The 14,281-nt window shown below is 48.6% G+C and overlaps 8 protein-coding genes across 8 annotated transcripts; 2 read left to right on the top strand and 6 right to left on the bottom strand.

Moving 5' to 3' along the window:
* Positions 1-112: 112 nt before the first annotated feature.
* Positions 113-472, bottom strand: A1O9_12753 (uncharacterized protein; the record flags this gene model as incomplete). The annotated part of the gene is made up of 1 exon (XM_013398275.1): positions 113-472. The coding sequence occupies one exon, from the start codon at positions 470-472 to the stop codon at positions 113-115; it is 360 nt and encodes a 119-aa protein (XP_013253729.1).
* Positions 473-825: 353 nt separating this feature from the next.
* Positions 826-1,964, top strand: A1O9_12752 (uncharacterized protein). Its single transcript, XM_013398274.1, has 2 exons — positions 826-1,329; positions 1,381-1,964. The coding sequence occupies exons 1-2, from the start codon at positions 1,300-1,302 to the stop codon at positions 1,732-1,734; spliced, it is 384 nt and encodes a 127-aa protein (XP_013253728.1). The 5' UTR covers positions 826-1,299; the 3' UTR covers positions 1,735-1,964.
* A 279-nt stretch (positions 1,965-2,243) lies between these two features.
* On the bottom strand, positions 2,244-2,840 carry A1O9_12751 (uncharacterized protein; the record flags this gene model as incomplete). Its single annotated transcript, XM_013398273.1, has 1 exon — positions 2,244-2,840. One exon carries the CDS (start codon positions 2,838-2,840, stop codon positions 2,244-2,246), a length of 597 nt encoding a protein of 198 aa, XP_013253727.1.
* Positions 2,841-3,521: 681 nt separating this feature from the next.
* On the bottom strand, positions 3,522-4,180 carry A1O9_12750 (uncharacterized protein; the record flags this gene model as incomplete). The annotated part of the gene is made up of 2 exons (XM_013398272.1): positions 3,522-3,895; positions 4,009-4,180. 2 exons carry the CDS (start codon positions 4,178-4,180, stop codon positions 3,522-3,524), a joined length of 546 nt encoding a protein of 181 aa, XP_013253726.1.
* Positions 4,181-5,176: 996 nt separating this feature from the next.
* Positions 5,177-6,057, bottom strand: A1O9_12749 (uncharacterized protein; the record flags this gene model as incomplete). Its single annotated transcript, XM_013398271.1, has 3 exons — positions 5,944-6,057; positions 5,686-5,842; positions 5,177-5,649 (listed from the first exon to the last, which is right to left on the bottom strand). Coding segments are annotated over exons 2-3 (513 nt in total), but the record flags the coding sequence as incomplete, so codon positions are not given.
* Positions 6,058-7,078: 1,021 nt separating this feature from the next.
* Positions 7,079-8,247, bottom strand: A1O9_12748 (uncharacterized protein; the record flags this gene model as incomplete). Its single annotated transcript, XM_013398270.1, has 3 exons — positions 7,079-7,250; positions 7,355-7,704; positions 7,753-8,247. 3 exons carry the CDS (start codon positions 8,245-8,247, stop codon positions 7,079-7,081), a joined length of 1,017 nt encoding a protein of 338 aa, XP_013253724.1.
* A 1,526-nt stretch (positions 8,248-9,773) lies between these two features.
* Positions 9,774-10,256, top strand: A1O9_12747 (uncharacterized protein; the record flags this gene model as incomplete). Its single annotated transcript, XM_013398269.1, has 1 exon — positions 9,774-10,256. The coding sequence occupies one exon, from the start codon at positions 9,774-9,776 to the stop codon at positions 10,254-10,256; it is 483 nt and encodes a 160-aa protein (XP_013253723.1).
* A 1,555-nt stretch (positions 10,257-11,811) lies between these two features.
* A1O9_12746 (uncharacterized protein) lies at positions 11,812-14,052 on the bottom strand (the record flags this gene model as incomplete). Its single annotated transcript, XM_013398268.1, has 1 exon — positions 11,812-14,052. The coding sequence occupies one exon, from the start codon at positions 14,050-14,052 to the stop codon at positions 11,812-11,814; it is 2,241 nt and encodes a 746-aa protein (XP_013253722.1).
* Positions 14,053-14,281: the final 229 nt, after the last annotated feature.

Here is a 14,281-nt window from a genome sequence, read left to right as displayed (position 1 = left end):
AACCCTAGTTTGCATCGACCACTGATTTGTGGAGCAAAATCTCGATCCCGTCTCGACCATGAGATCGTCAAGCACTATCTTCAAGGCCTCAGGTTCGATATCCTATTCAAGGTCAGTTCTCAGTCTTGAATGATTGCAGGCGTTGTGATGCCATTACCTGGAAAACTCCCCGGTGTCGGACTAGGCGCTCGGAGATCCCTTTAATTTGCGACAACCTATCCTTCAGTATATCCCAACCCCCTCCAACAGCCTGGCGAGGATTCTCATCGACTGTGAACAAGCCGCAATATGAGGCGACCTCACGATGAGTGGCAGCACCTCCCAGGGATCCCTCAGACTCAATCAAGACTAGACGGGCGTTCGATGCTGCTTGTCTTGCTCCTATCGCTGCTGCGATTCCCGCCGCTCCACCTCCAACGATAATCACATCGTAGTTGTCTCGATTATTGACATTTTCTGTTGCAATGGGCATTTTACAATGGCTGTGAAGAAAAATCTTGGAGTTATTGTTGCCTCAGAGAGGTATAATGTTCTTCGAGTGCTCCAGACTAGAAAGCGGAGCGTTCTGTTGGTATTTAGTCGGCCACGCTATCTCTCCTAAATGAGCCAGCACCAAATCTGTGGCAACGGCTCTTCAAAGCCCCTTCGACATCCGGGTCGTTGTGCACAAGCAAATCCGCCTGAATCAATCTTTAGCTGGGATATTTTCACCCGTAACCCGCAACGGGTCCCTCTATGTTGATTGGTTGGGATCACCAAAAGTCGGGACCAGGATGATCAGCTCCCATTCGCCACAGCCAACCTGCAACCCATGGAGTGGACGCACTTCCATTTGTCACGTCCTACCCTGCGACGATGGCCCTACGAATTCTCCTGGGTTGCTTCGAAAGCGGTATCTAACCAGGCATCATGTACTTGTATGCGGAGTGTTACCGACGACACAAGCTGGTCAGTCGGTGGGGAATCAAGGCGTCCATGGCATCGATGGCAGGTTGCTTCGGTGGTTTACTAGCAAGCGAACTGTCTCAAATTCCCGAAGCAGGCATCCTCAGTAGCCGGAGGTGGATCTTTTTCATTCAAGGCCTGATTACGGTTTTCTTTGCAGCTCTTGTGTTTTTGTATCTTTCACGCTCTGTCAGTGAGGCAAGACTCCTACCAGAGTCCGATAGGCGTTACGCGCTGGAAAGAATAACTTCGGAAACTATGACGAAGGGAGACCCGCAAGATCTTTTAACATTTAAGAGAGCCGTTTTCAACCTGACCACATAACTGCTGGCATTTGCGACGACTTGTTCACTGATGACAATGTCTGCTCTTTCTTTCTTTATGGTACATGCAATTTTGTCTTTCTCGTGAGAAAGTTATGCTAACGCTTGATAGCTGACCCTCCTTCGATCCATGGGCTTTTCGGGTACCAACTTACAACTCTTGACTGTTCCACCATATACAGTGTCGGCTCTTTGCTGCCTGGGTGTTTCGTTCCTGTCAGATCGTATTAGGTCCCGTGGTTTGATGTTCAGCTTCCTGACACCGTTTGTTGCTATCGTATTTGCAATTCTGGGTGCTATGAAGAACACAGAGGTCCGCTATCCTGCAGTTTTCCTCGCAACATCCGGCGCTTTCACAGCGAGTCCGATTCTGTTAGCGTGGTTCGCCGACAATGCTTCAGGACCGGCCGTTCGATCGGTCTGCCGCTTATGTGGTCGGTCGGCACAGGTAATGTCGGTGCCCTGATTGCAACTTGGACATATTTGGAGTAGGGTGCTCCTTTGTACGTACGTGGACACTTTGTCAACCTAGGGGGAGGTATTCTTATGGGTGTTCTGGTTGCAATTGCTACGATTGGATTGTGGCGAGAAAATGTGAAGCGAGCCAAAGGGAGACGAGACTATCGACTGCAACTAGCCCCTGAGCAAATCGACCGGCTGGGGCACCTGCATCCAGCGTATAAATACACAACCTAGTTATTGAGGCAAAATGGATGGTATTATGCTGGATACATGCTAAGTATACAAACTTCGATACTGATTGTAGCCCTTGAAGTTGCGGACGTATCGCCTGCCGAGAATGAAAGAGAGCTTCATTGAAAATTCCAGAGTCTGCACAACATTTGAGTAGAGTCCTCTGGCGGCTTGTCTTGCGTTGATATGGTGCATTGCATGAGTCGACGTCAATAGTCCGAGTTTTACAAATGTCACTGTGTTAATTGATTTTGAGTCTCACTCGTGTTAACAGACTTGATGTCACTTTCTTGATCGCGGCCATTCGCCCAGGCCAGGCCAACCAAACGGTTCCGACTCGGCTGCATTGTCGATAGCTTCAAATGTAGCGGCTTCAACCCTAGGCTCCAGTGCAGCAGCTTTCTGCAGTCTAGTCCTATTCTGCGTCTTGGATGAAGGTCCCTCAGGCTCTGGAAAAGTTCCCAAACCTGGCCATCCCCAGGTCGCTGGTTTTCGGTGTGACTCAGGGCCCATGTTGTTTTCATTGGCTTGAAATAATTTGCAAGCTTCGAGAGCAGGACTGATTGACCATTGGAGGTCGTCGGATCTCTCACTTGGACGCCTCAGCTTGGGATTTGATGGTTTCGTCGTGTTATGTCCACTATCTGAGTCTGAATACTCGGTCATGTTGAAGTGCTCGTGGTCATGAATGGCGGGCTCTGACGGGTTAAAGAGCTTCTCTTGCTCATGAGCAAGACCTTTTCTTATTGATCCTATAACATGTCTCATTCTTGAGCTCCTTTCCCTGGTATGGTTTCCCCAGAAGGGGAACATTGAGGGTTCGGAGGGCTTATCAACTTCTGGATAGTCGGTCAGCGTATGGGATTGTCCTCTGCCCATATTGTGATTGATTATGTCGCTGAAGTATTAAGATACTCTGAGAGAGATGTTGCGTTTCTTTGATGGCTTTGAAGCAGATCCGAAGGGTGTAACCCGGGGATCTGTCTAATTCTTTAATAAAATCCTGCAACAGCAAGGTGGAGTGAGGGTCCACGCGCCATAACTATGGTCAGTGCGGCTCCCTACGTGCCCCTTAGTATACGACTACTGGAAGCAGTCAGAACGTTCTCTTTCGGAGGGGGAACATTAGCCTACCAGAGGGCGAGATGGTGTCATGTGATAGGTCTGCACCTCAGGCCACTTACTTGGACGGCGGTCGGCGGCCGCAGCCGAAATCGCGCATTATCAGAACCCCACAACCTTTGAACAAGGATCCATCCCTCCCAGCACAATAACTCAGGACAACTATTACCCATCCTAATCCTAATGCGTTGGTGCAACTTCAGAACAGACAACTTGAAGACTAAAGCTCGTACACACTAACTGAACCCCTTGAGATGGACGGTAGACAAGACTAAATATAGTAAGACTGCGTTGCAAAGTATTTTTCTGGAGTCTCATCCCGCAGCCACTTCACCTTCTAACGATGACGTATCGAGGGTGATTATGTTCCAACAATAATCTTACTACAGGCTTCCCAGAATATTTACTCTGGTTATCTTCTTACGGCACCTTCAGCTCCTATTCTCGGGCTGCGTGTAAGATAGCGGATGATTGGTAGGATTTAACTTCGTGCGAGGCGCGCTTGTACGATTCTTTTTCTTCTCGTGATAGATCCACGACAAGTTTCTGTCCGCTTAACTCCAGACATACTAGAGCCTTCTGAATGTAACCCAGGCCTTTCCCGACGATTGGCGGTCTGGGTAAGCATTTTAGATGTCCGCTTTCAAAAGCTGGGGTGACAAAATTTGTCCATGTGGATTCGGCGACATCATGAACGCCGAATACCATGCCAGTCTTGAGATTGAGTCGTATGTCACTCGGTGGAGGATGTGTACATATGAGATGGCCACCCTCGGATCTTGACCAAATCTCAAGGTCATGGGCGTACGTGTCTGGAAGTGATATGGCGTCGGATATTCCCACAAAGGTGCCCTGCTACAGTTGGGTCCTTGTAATAATATTGCCGCTGCACCACTTTCCGTCGAAAGTGTTTGATTGTGTATACTCATAATCACAATCACTCTCAACCCGATCGCGATTGAGATCTGAGTAGCAGCCACACCAACGAATGATGAGCCACCATAAATGACAATACTCTTTCCAAGGCTCTTTGGGTTCAAGCTTGTCAGAGGAAGGCCGAGGGCCTGGGTCTGGAGCTCCGGGATAATATCTGGCATTGTATCTTCCGGCTTTCCAAGCAAAGTCCAACTACTGCTGTCTCCAGCGCGAGTGGAAGGACACCCCCTTCAGTGAAGGGGATGAAAGTAGGAAATTGAGCAGCCTTAACAGCTGGTACCGTTGAGTATAGTGCAAATGCAGAATCACGTGGCTCTCCTGCGAGGTTTATTGTATGGCTGAACAAGCCTAGAAGGCGTTCAAGAGAAACTAGCCCTTTTTCACTTACCTGAAATGAGTTACATCCCGCCCTACCTCATAGACCTCACCCGCTACATCGCAACCTAGGATAGCAGGCCATTGTTTCACAAAGACTCCCCCATCTTGCATACGCCAATCAAGAGGATTGATGGCAACGGCATGATTTTTGATGACAATGTCGGCGGGACCTGGGGCTGGCATCGGGGCATCACCAACTCGGAGAGACACCCCTTGGCCTCTAGCCACGCAGCTTGGTTTTCTGCCATGACTGTGCTGCTCGGAGGAATGTGGGACGACAAGTGGATGCGGGGAACTAGGGAAGACAAGTAGATGCGCTTGGCCTGGTGGAAGTTGATCTTAGGCTGCAGGGAAGCCGGTCACTTACGTACTTATATCTACAAGACAACAGTTGATTGGCAATGACGACTTAGATACTGCCAGCGGGAGAAAGACAAGAAGTGAGTTATTCAGCGATGTCGTAGCTGAGCATGAACTATCGCGGAATACAGAGCGCAAACTCGTTTGTCAGCTATCCTAATCGACGGTGAACTAAACATTTCCGCAGACTTTAGCACTTATAGTAGGGGAAGCCCCAATCTAGGGAAAGCTTTTGTGCATCACTGTTGGATGAATTTAGAAGCCTCGGACGACTGCCTGATTAAGGGGAAGCTCAAGGGCGAATCTACACAGATTGAGGCTCAGAGGACACATTGAAGCATTATTCCAAATTAGGTAGCACGAGAGCCATGGTCACAGGCAGTAGATTACATGATCAAGAGAGCTCGGGTTACTTATCCCTCAAGTTTGGTTAATTTAAAGTTGCACTCAGTCTCGTATACGGCATTTTCATCAGCTACAAGAGGCAAGAAATCCACAATCAAGCTATCCCTAACTGCAAATCCTGCATCATCATGTACGTGCTTGTCCTGCCTATCAAAGAGCTCCGTAACCACAGGTCTATAATCAGGCACGCTGACAATAAAGTGAATATGCGCGGGTATCATTAGATGGCGGCCAAGGAGTTTTAGAAGTTCACCAGCTGGTCCGCCGTCTGGAATGGCATATGTAGTTGGCCGGAGACAGTAGAAGTAGTACCTTCCGTCCTTGCTCGTGTTAAATTGCCCACGTAGGTTCATATCCTTCTGGTTAGGATCCTGCTGCTCATATTTACCGTTCGGTGCAGCCTCCCATACATCAAGTTCGGCGTTGTCGATAGGCTCTCCTGTTCTGGAGTCGGTCACAATTCCTTGCAAGAGTGCGCGTTCGTCGCCTTATATGACGTGGGCAATTCTCTCGCCCATTTAACGATGCGGAGCATTTGAACGCCAGAAAGGTCCCAAAGACATGGGCGCCGTAGAGTTGTCGTTTGCGAGAACATCAATCTATGATTCCGAGCCAAGAGCGTCCGTGAACAGGAGCATTTCGTCTCGTTGACTATTTGTCATCTGGCCAGCTCGAGACATCTATCCACTATAAATTCTTGGATTTAATGCGCTAGTTGAATCGACATAACTCACTATTTGAAGGGCCATGTGAAACTCAGATCACGTGATGTTGCTCACACACATAAATCATGCAGATGCTGAACGAGATTCCCAAAAACTTCCTTTAGTCGAGGGCTTGCGTCTGGACCAGTCGCCCTAATAACAGATGCGGTTATGGTCAAATCATACCCTGAATCAACGAATGTCGCATATTCAGACAAGGCAATGGAGAAATGAGATCATGGAAGTGCTATCAATTTATCAACGGGTATTGAATATTGATGGAAGGTAACTCAAATCTAGGACTAGAGGAGAGAGATGAGCTTAAATGTAATAACATGTCTTGCAAGGCCCAGCTGGGGTTTGCTTTTGTTCTTACTAGATGAGCGGATCCTCGGCAAGCTCTGGGTCGAATTAGAACCCTATCATCTCCTTGTCATAGTAGATTAATCAAGTTCACCTTTTCTTCCGCAGCCTATTGACCGACTCAAACGTAAGGCTAATCATTTTGCGCAACTGTACGGGTTTGCCATCCTGGCCAAAAGACCCATTTTCTTTTCTGGAAGATCTTTTTTGGAGGATCAATATTTAAATAGTTTCAACATAATCCGAGATCCAGACCGACCTAGATGGGACATAAGCTGGAGCCTCCAGGCGAAACCTAGAAATGTAGGAGGGCTTCAACTCTCAGAGACAGGACCTTATCCTGTTACATTCGTAATTGTTAAGCCTCGAGGAAGCGAGTATTATCCTTAGTAGGCTACCGGAGTTCCCAAAAGGTGGAGGAGCCTGACAGTGAGGGTTCGGATATCTTTGCAATTGAGCAAGATGTATACCCGGTAGCGAGGATCTGAAACCAGTTGTAGGTAGTTATGAGCTTCTGAGTCATGGCTCTCAAGCCTGTTGGATCAAAAGCAGGTAATAAAGAGGTTTTGTGCGAAATGGCAGATACATAAACTCCTAGACATCCAATACGACCTCGATGTCTTAAGAAAGTACATATAATATAAGTAAGATATCAACTGGCCGGCCTCTTACTTCCTCTCAGGCTCTTGCCCCCAGAAGACTGTTTTTCCACACGTCAAGGTTGTCTTATTATGCCCATTTCCAACTTTATACCTCGAAGATATTACATCAACCCCATTCTCCAAGGCTTGTAAGTATACCCTGGGGGGAGATTGGTGTTGTGGAACGACGATCCCGAAGCTATATGGTTCAAGCATGATCACCAGTTGTCATAGACGTATTGCTCGGGATCGTGGTCACTAAGCCAACGGCCAATTGACCGAGCGGTAGCAAAGGATTTTTCCGCGCCTCCTCAATGTCATTTTCCCACTTCTCTCTATTCTTAAATCCATTCTTCTGGGCACAAGAGGTCTGTTCAAACCTGTTGACTTAATGTCAGTTATCTAATATGAAAAGAAACTTGGCGGTAATGTTAGTGGTGGCAAGGGGACGGGAAGAGTATTTAGCTGTTGGATCTGATCTCACCGTAGCTTAGTGTGCATTCGCGTAGCAAGAGTTATATTGTGCTTGTCAAAGAGCCTCAGGCATGCGGCTAAGGATTGGCCGTCTTCCATGGCCTGAGGAGCACCATTGGAGGAGTTTGGTATGATCGAGTGGGCTGCATCTCCGATCTTCACCACTCGACCCAGCCGTGAAGTCCAAACAGGATTGGGATCCCTCCAAGTCACCTTGTAGTCGACAACGGTGTTTGGTGGAGTCTGCGATATCACGGCTAATGCTTTGTTATCCCATTCAAGACCTGTGTCCTCAAGAGATTTCAAAGCATCTGAGGCATTAAGCCGGGTAGACCAAGTTTCTTCAGCCTGCTCTGGATCCTACAAGAAGGCCTCGTCAGCCAATTGAAATATCGGGATTGAACAGACCACATGTTTAAAAATCCAAGTGGTCAGCTCGCGAGATATCAGCACAATTGCCTGACCTTCAGGGCTAATGAAGACCTCACAGTAGTCACGATCGCTGTCTTGGAAAGAATATGCTTTAGCAAGAAAAGAAATTTGCTGAAGGATGTTGGTGGGATGCGTGACTCTGTAGATTGACCAGTCACTACTGATGGCCTCAATGTGCTTTCCCGTCATTATCTTCTCGGCTTTTGATCTTATGCCATCAGCAGCAATAACGATATCTACTTCGAAACGATATCCCTTGTCGGTGATAGCTGTTCCTCCTCCTGTTTCGTCTGATTCTTCGTAATTGACTACACGCATGCCGAATTTGATAGGGATATCCGGAGACACCGCATATTCGTAAAGTGCAGCGACTAGCTTTGGACGACTCACTGGAACAGGTCTATAGTAGGATGGCTCTGAAAGCTCGAAACCGCCTCCCACAGATGCACCATCGTGAGTATACATGTTCATCGTTAGTCGAGAGATGATACTTCCATAAATCCATGGCATGCCAGGCCATTTTTGGAACTGTTTCGTTACCAAAGGGCGATACCGACGAAATCGCCTATGGGTCATGTGATTAGTCCCCTCAAAGTATTGACAGAGTTTCAGAAACGACTAACTATCAAGTTCAAGCTCGTGCTTGCTCTCAGGCACCTGGGGTGTGTAGCCTTGTCGATAGCACTCAATTGCAGCATAGAGACCTGCCAAGCATGCCCCGACAATGACCACCTTTATGTTAGTTGGGGTTTCACGTTGCATATCTGGTCTCTCACTTAAGGTAGCAAAAGGATCGAAAAAGTTTCTGAGATAAGCTTTCCGATTGAGCCTGGGCATCACGATGAATTATTTATTTACTGACACGAGGAAGTCGTACTTTGCACTTACGTTACCGAGAGTTGGGGGGCATCCTTACTTAAGCGGCTTGTTGCCAGCAGCTTGCGCGTGAATGACAAGAGTGAGTGGCGGTTTTCGATGTAGTCAGTGGGTAATAATCCGCATTGCTCGAACATGGGGCAATTACCGATGTGCTCTCGTAATCAAGACGTTTTTGGCGCCAAGCCTTTCCGTCGGACCTCTTGGTGTTCCTTTGCTCCAAGACCTTCAGGATTACTAAGTGGAGTCCAAAGGACTATTCCGTGGTTTTTGTGGACTTACACTTGTCATTGTGAGATGCACTGAGTCAGAGATCACCGTGCCCCGGCTCAGTGAAATCAGTGAGCAGAGCCCAGCAATGCGAGATGGGTCAACACCATATCGTGTCGGCGAATCGGGACCTTCGGACGCGCACTGGGGCTCATTTGATATGTCTGCTATGCTCTAGTTCTTTCCTCCGAAGGTCACACTTAAAAGGACATCTATCTATTCGTGAGTTTATACTTACGAGATGTTGCACTTCAACCCTTGAACTGAACCTGCTTCCATTGAAGATGAAAAGAAGAAATACCGGTGTTCTTGTGGGAGCGAATACTCTGGAAGGTTCGTCGCGTCTGCACAAAGTCCTCAACAAGCGTTAATCTTAGTACACTTAGTGACGTACTCTCACGACATGTCCGAAATTGCGAGGAAGCCTATGCAACTCTCAATCAGACACGTCTCGTTACCGAAAAGGAGTCACGGTCGAAAAAGGCATGCAATGGATGTGTGAGGTCCAAGATAAATGTAATTCGGCACAGCCTTGCCAAAGCTGTACGCGAGAGTCGTTGAGGTGCGAGTACACAAAAGAATGTTACCTGGGTCCTTATGAGGTCTTTCAAGTTGTGGAAAGGACTACTTCTCCACATCCAGCAAGTGATCCGGCCTCAACGGGACAGCACCTTCACCAAGTCTCAGACTCGATAGCCGATATTACACACGCAATGAGCGCAGTCAATTAAATATTGCCTCTCCATCGGCCAATCAACACCAACATCGATGCCTCCGCAGGTTCAATCAGTATACTTGAGACTACAAGCGTGTTGGGTTCTTTCTATATTCCAGTCTGTAATTTAGCGAGTATGGAAGTCTCTTTGGAAGAGGTCATATGGGGCTCCCTCCGGGACTGGGGCGATGCATTTGACAGCTCCTCCACTGTGCCCGGTCTGATTGATAGTGAGGAGGCAATTTCAGATCCCCCCGGTAGTGCTTGGCATCGAACTGAAGGCTTTCACTTGCAGCAAGTCGATGTGGTCGAAGCAAAGTGCATGGAACTGCAGAGTTATCTGAGAGCTTCTTCTGCAAATCTCCCTGAAGGATTCATTGAGCGTCATATTACACGCCATAACCTTGTTGAGTTTATAGAGCTCTACGGAAAGCATTACCACCCTATTATGCCTATCCTCCATCTGTCGACGTTTTATCTCACTACCACCCAGCCGGTCCTTCTTGTGGCCATATTACTAGTGGGGGCCTGTCACCCCGAGGACTTGATCCCAGAGGCCGCCATTGTACAGTACGCGATTCACGTTTTACTTCTCATTAAAGATCTACCCTTAAGTTGAAGCCTATGCACTATGAGTCGAATCAAGCCGTGCTGATGATGCCTCACAGCATGAACGCAATTTACAGATTCCCCCAATGCCCGTAATCCAGGCAAATTCCATATTGTGTCACCTTCTGATTTGTACTAAAAATCAAAGTGCCTACGATTTTGCGTCGAAGTATCGCGCCCGGTCTTTCTCGGTCAGGATTCTGTAAACGAGTTCCCCTGAATGAGCACTAATCTCGGCATTCTAGATGGGGAGAGATCAGAATTATTTTCTCCAGTAAACTAAGTTGAGTATATTTATGTCACAGAGGATACGTTCGATTGGCATCTCTCGATCGACATAGAGATGCCTCGAAGGTAAGGCCACACTATTCTAAAAAGTACCCCTCATTAGTATTGAATACTATTTTAGGCTTGCCTACCATATCTTTGTTACTGATATTGGGTGCCGGATATTTATGCGGAGCTACTACCACTTTTTCCCTTTTACATTCACTGTCGACACTCCGTGTTACCAGAATTGCTGGAACGCTTCGACTGCGAAGGACTGTTTGATCAAACTACAAAAGTTTCCACCACAAGTCTCAGTCGCGACGGCGCTGAAAAGTCTCCAATCGGCCAATTCGCTGAGTAGCTGCTTATTCGATTCTTCTGACTTTGGCATGCGATAGTTATGGGTAGGAATGCCTCTAGCGTTTTCTACCCTGCTAACATCTACTAACAAAACCCGATCAGGCCTCCATGGTGAGCTTATTGGTTTCATCGAAGCAAGCCTTGACCACGATAATGCAATCGATAATGCAAATCTACAAAATCCTGAAATTCTTTCCTTTTTGGTGAGGACAGGTCTACGGCTGGGAGGATTCGAAGTCAGGCATACATAATTACTTGGCTGTCGCGAATTAGGCAGCGGGAGGGCACAAAGCTATTATCTACATAGAGTTTCTTGTCACAAGTAATCAGTGTAGAGTAACGTAAATTAATCCAATTACATAATATTTCAAGCTATTAATCATTAGTCTTTGTTAATAAAATGTTTAGATGACTTTCTCCTTACTGCTCCGTAACCCAAAGCGGCATACTAGAAGTGCCTTTGTTTAGCTAAGCTTTTATGGAAATGAAGAGCACGTACCTCGCTTAAGAGTTTAGGTGGTATACCACCAATCCCCAGCTCTCTGCCTATGACAGTGGCTTCTCGCTTAAAAAGGTCCCTATGTAGCTTTGCAAGGCATACAAGGGGGCTCCCTGAACGGGCTGATACCCCCCCCCCCCCCCCCTTGTTAAGCGAGATATCTAAGTTCTCTTCTTGCTAATCCTACGCCTCTCTCTCTATACTACGCCTATCTCTCCTTTCTACTTTTTATCTATTGTACTACAATAATGCCTAGTAAACACAAAAATCGAAAGTCCTATGCAGATCTAGATAGACCACAAGGCTAACGTCTAACCGATAAAGAATATTACTAGATTGAAGCATTATATAGCAGTAGAAACCCTAAAAGATAGACTGGCCTATACAGCGTGGCTGGTTTGTATGGCGCGGTGTAGCTTACGCTTGGACGAGCAGCTCATCGTATATTCACTTTACCTTCGTCCTTTTTAAAGGGAATATAATCGTCAATGCAAACGCCAATAATCTTGTACTGCCCGATAGGGTTGTTTCTACAAATCAGTAAATTTCCAGAACCCCCCGTGCCCACGTACCCGTAGTTTCTCATCCCGTCCGTGATGCCGTGGCTGAACTCCTCCCGCACCAGGGCTCTGCCGCTGGGCCAGGGGCGCGTGGGATGGACGGCCTTGTCCTGCTTAACGCGCCTACAGCTTCTTGCATAAGACTTGTGGGCGTTGACATCTCCTCCGAACGCGACCAGCTTGAAGGTCCGGCCGATGTCTCCGACCTGCACCAGACCCAGTCCATCCTTCAGAATGATCCGGTCGTCGTCGTCGAGCTCCCCGGAGACCTTGCCGAGGAAACTCCCAAACACCGCCGTTATGGCTTCGAACATCAGGGAAAAGGGGGCCACGATCGTGCACCCGCAATTCACGCGGACTTCACAGGAAATGTTCGCCGTGCTTTCATTGTGGAGCCGCGTCTCGCAGCCTTTGATGTCCACCATTCGGTAGTTCATGGACCAGTTGTGCGTCCTGATGTACCGGAAATTCGGGTTCTCCCAGTCGGTTCCGCTCACGCATCGGTCTTCCCACCCGGTGGGCTTCGCGCTGGGGTCGTTTGTTTTCCAGTCTGGTTGAAGTTTGCTGAGCAGCCGCCTCCTATATTCGATGATGTCGCCACCGGGGTCCATGACGCTCCCTAGGATCGTCGCGACTTGCACCAACACCCTGCCGCTCTCGTCCTTGACCACGTCCCGAGGTTGGTCGTAGGTAGGTATCAGCTCGCTGCTGAAGTGGCCGGTTTTAACCTTCTTCCCACAGTTACAGCCCTGGAAGGTGAACTGGAATCCTCGATTGTCCTGGTTGAGCCGGATACTCATGTACTGGCGGGGGACGCCGCTGACGCCGGTCATCGCTCTGGCCTTGGCTTGCCCCTTTTGCCCCAGGAATCCCATGTTGACCACCCCGGCGAAGCAGTCGGTGGTCATGACCACGCTGGGATTCTCTACCACGGGGATCCAGTCCCAATTCCCTCTTTCCCCGCTGCTTATCGCAAGCTTGGTCCACGCGCGGCCCGTCCTGGTGGATAGCCGCTTGAAAAAATTGAACGAAATCCTTTCTATATCGTTCCCGGACATCTCCTGCTTAATCTCTTCCGGAGTGAATAGCCCGCTGAAGATGCCCAGGAGCCCTTTAAAGATGTCCTCCCTCTTGAGACACTTCCGCGGCGTTATGGAGACGGCCGAGAAGATGTTGCTCACCCCCTTGTGGTTCCCATGCCACCAGGAAGGACCTCCGTTGATGATATCTGTCCTTGCGGAGCTAATGCCCTTGACCTGCGTCTGTAGGGCATCGAGAGAATGACAGTCCTCCTCGATGAACCTTAAAATTGTATTGACCGACGCGGTCTTCAGGGCTCTTGACTCCCTGATCCAGTTCAGCAGTTTGACCGCCTTGTCCTGGGAGTCAATGGCCAAGTCCATCCAGGTACTCAGCTTTCCTATTTCCGAGATTTTCTCCTGGTTGATGCCCCACATGGTGATATTTTTTCCCAGTATCATCTCCTGGAATGTCCACACTCTGAAAAAGTATGGATTGTCGAACATCGACTTGACGTGGCTGACGCAGGTCGCATAGCAGTTCAGCACGCCCATGTCTATGGCCGCGGCCCTCACCGTCGACTCAACCACGGGGAAAGCCCACTTCTCGTCGTTCTCCCACTGGGCCAGGCGCCTGGTCGAGTTCGTAGTCAGCCCAGGGGCCTCCGAGGCGAGCGCCGCACCACCCATATGTGCAAGGATGTGGTCGACGAAGTGTAGGTTGTTGACGATCACTTGCGGATCCCACACCTTGGTCATGCCCAACAGGATGTGGCAAGTGTCGGCGTTGCTGTAGTATTCGTACATCTTGGAGATCTCAGCCGACCGCTCGTTCTCGTCCGCCTGGTTGATGCACAAGCTGTCCACCCAAATGTACTGCACGCCCCCGGCAATCATCAGCCTCTGGATGTCTTTGATCCTTTCCCAGGGAGTTTTCACGTCCCAGCTTACGCCTTCTATCCCGCAGTTGTACGGCTGTGTTTCCCCACCCCAGGTGTAGGAGATTATGTGGAACTCACTCACACCGTGAGAGCGGGGATCGAAGACGTAGAAGTTTCTATCGTTGTGGCCGAGCAGCCTTCGAGGGAGCGCGGACATCGTGACAAAGCCCTAATAGGAAGAATTCACACCTGTCGAAATGAAAAACCAAAGGTCTGAATCTCGGTGCCAGACAGAACACTGTTGTATAAGGATCTCGACCAGAAGCAGATTGATGGGCTAACGCATAAGGTATTAGGCAACTAAAGATAGATGCGCTTGGGAAGCTAGATGCACTGAAGAAGATAGCTGCTGTGCGCATATACACACATATGGGTCCTAACTGCGC

The sequence above is a fragment of the Exophiala aquamarina genome (assembly GCF_000709125.1).
Source record: "Exophiala aquamarina CBS 119918 chromosome Unknown aczIA-supercont1.27, whole genome shotgun sequence".
In the NCBI taxonomy this organism is placed as follows: Eukaryota; Fungi; Ascomycota; class Eurotiomycetes; order Chaetothyriales; family Herpotrichiellaceae; genus Exophiala; species Exophiala aquamarina.
This window is presented reverse-complemented; position numbering and strand designations above follow the sequence as displayed.

Bases quoted from the DNA above. Each gene is read 5' to 3' on its own strand.
- A1O9_12752 (XM_013398274.1), top strand. From the start codon at position 1,300: ATGACAATGTCTGCTCTTTCTTTCTTTATG. The intron at 1,330-1,380 runs GTACATGCAATT...AACGCTTGATAG, and splicing joins CTGCTCTTTCTTTCTTTATG to CTGACCCTCCTTCGATCCAT.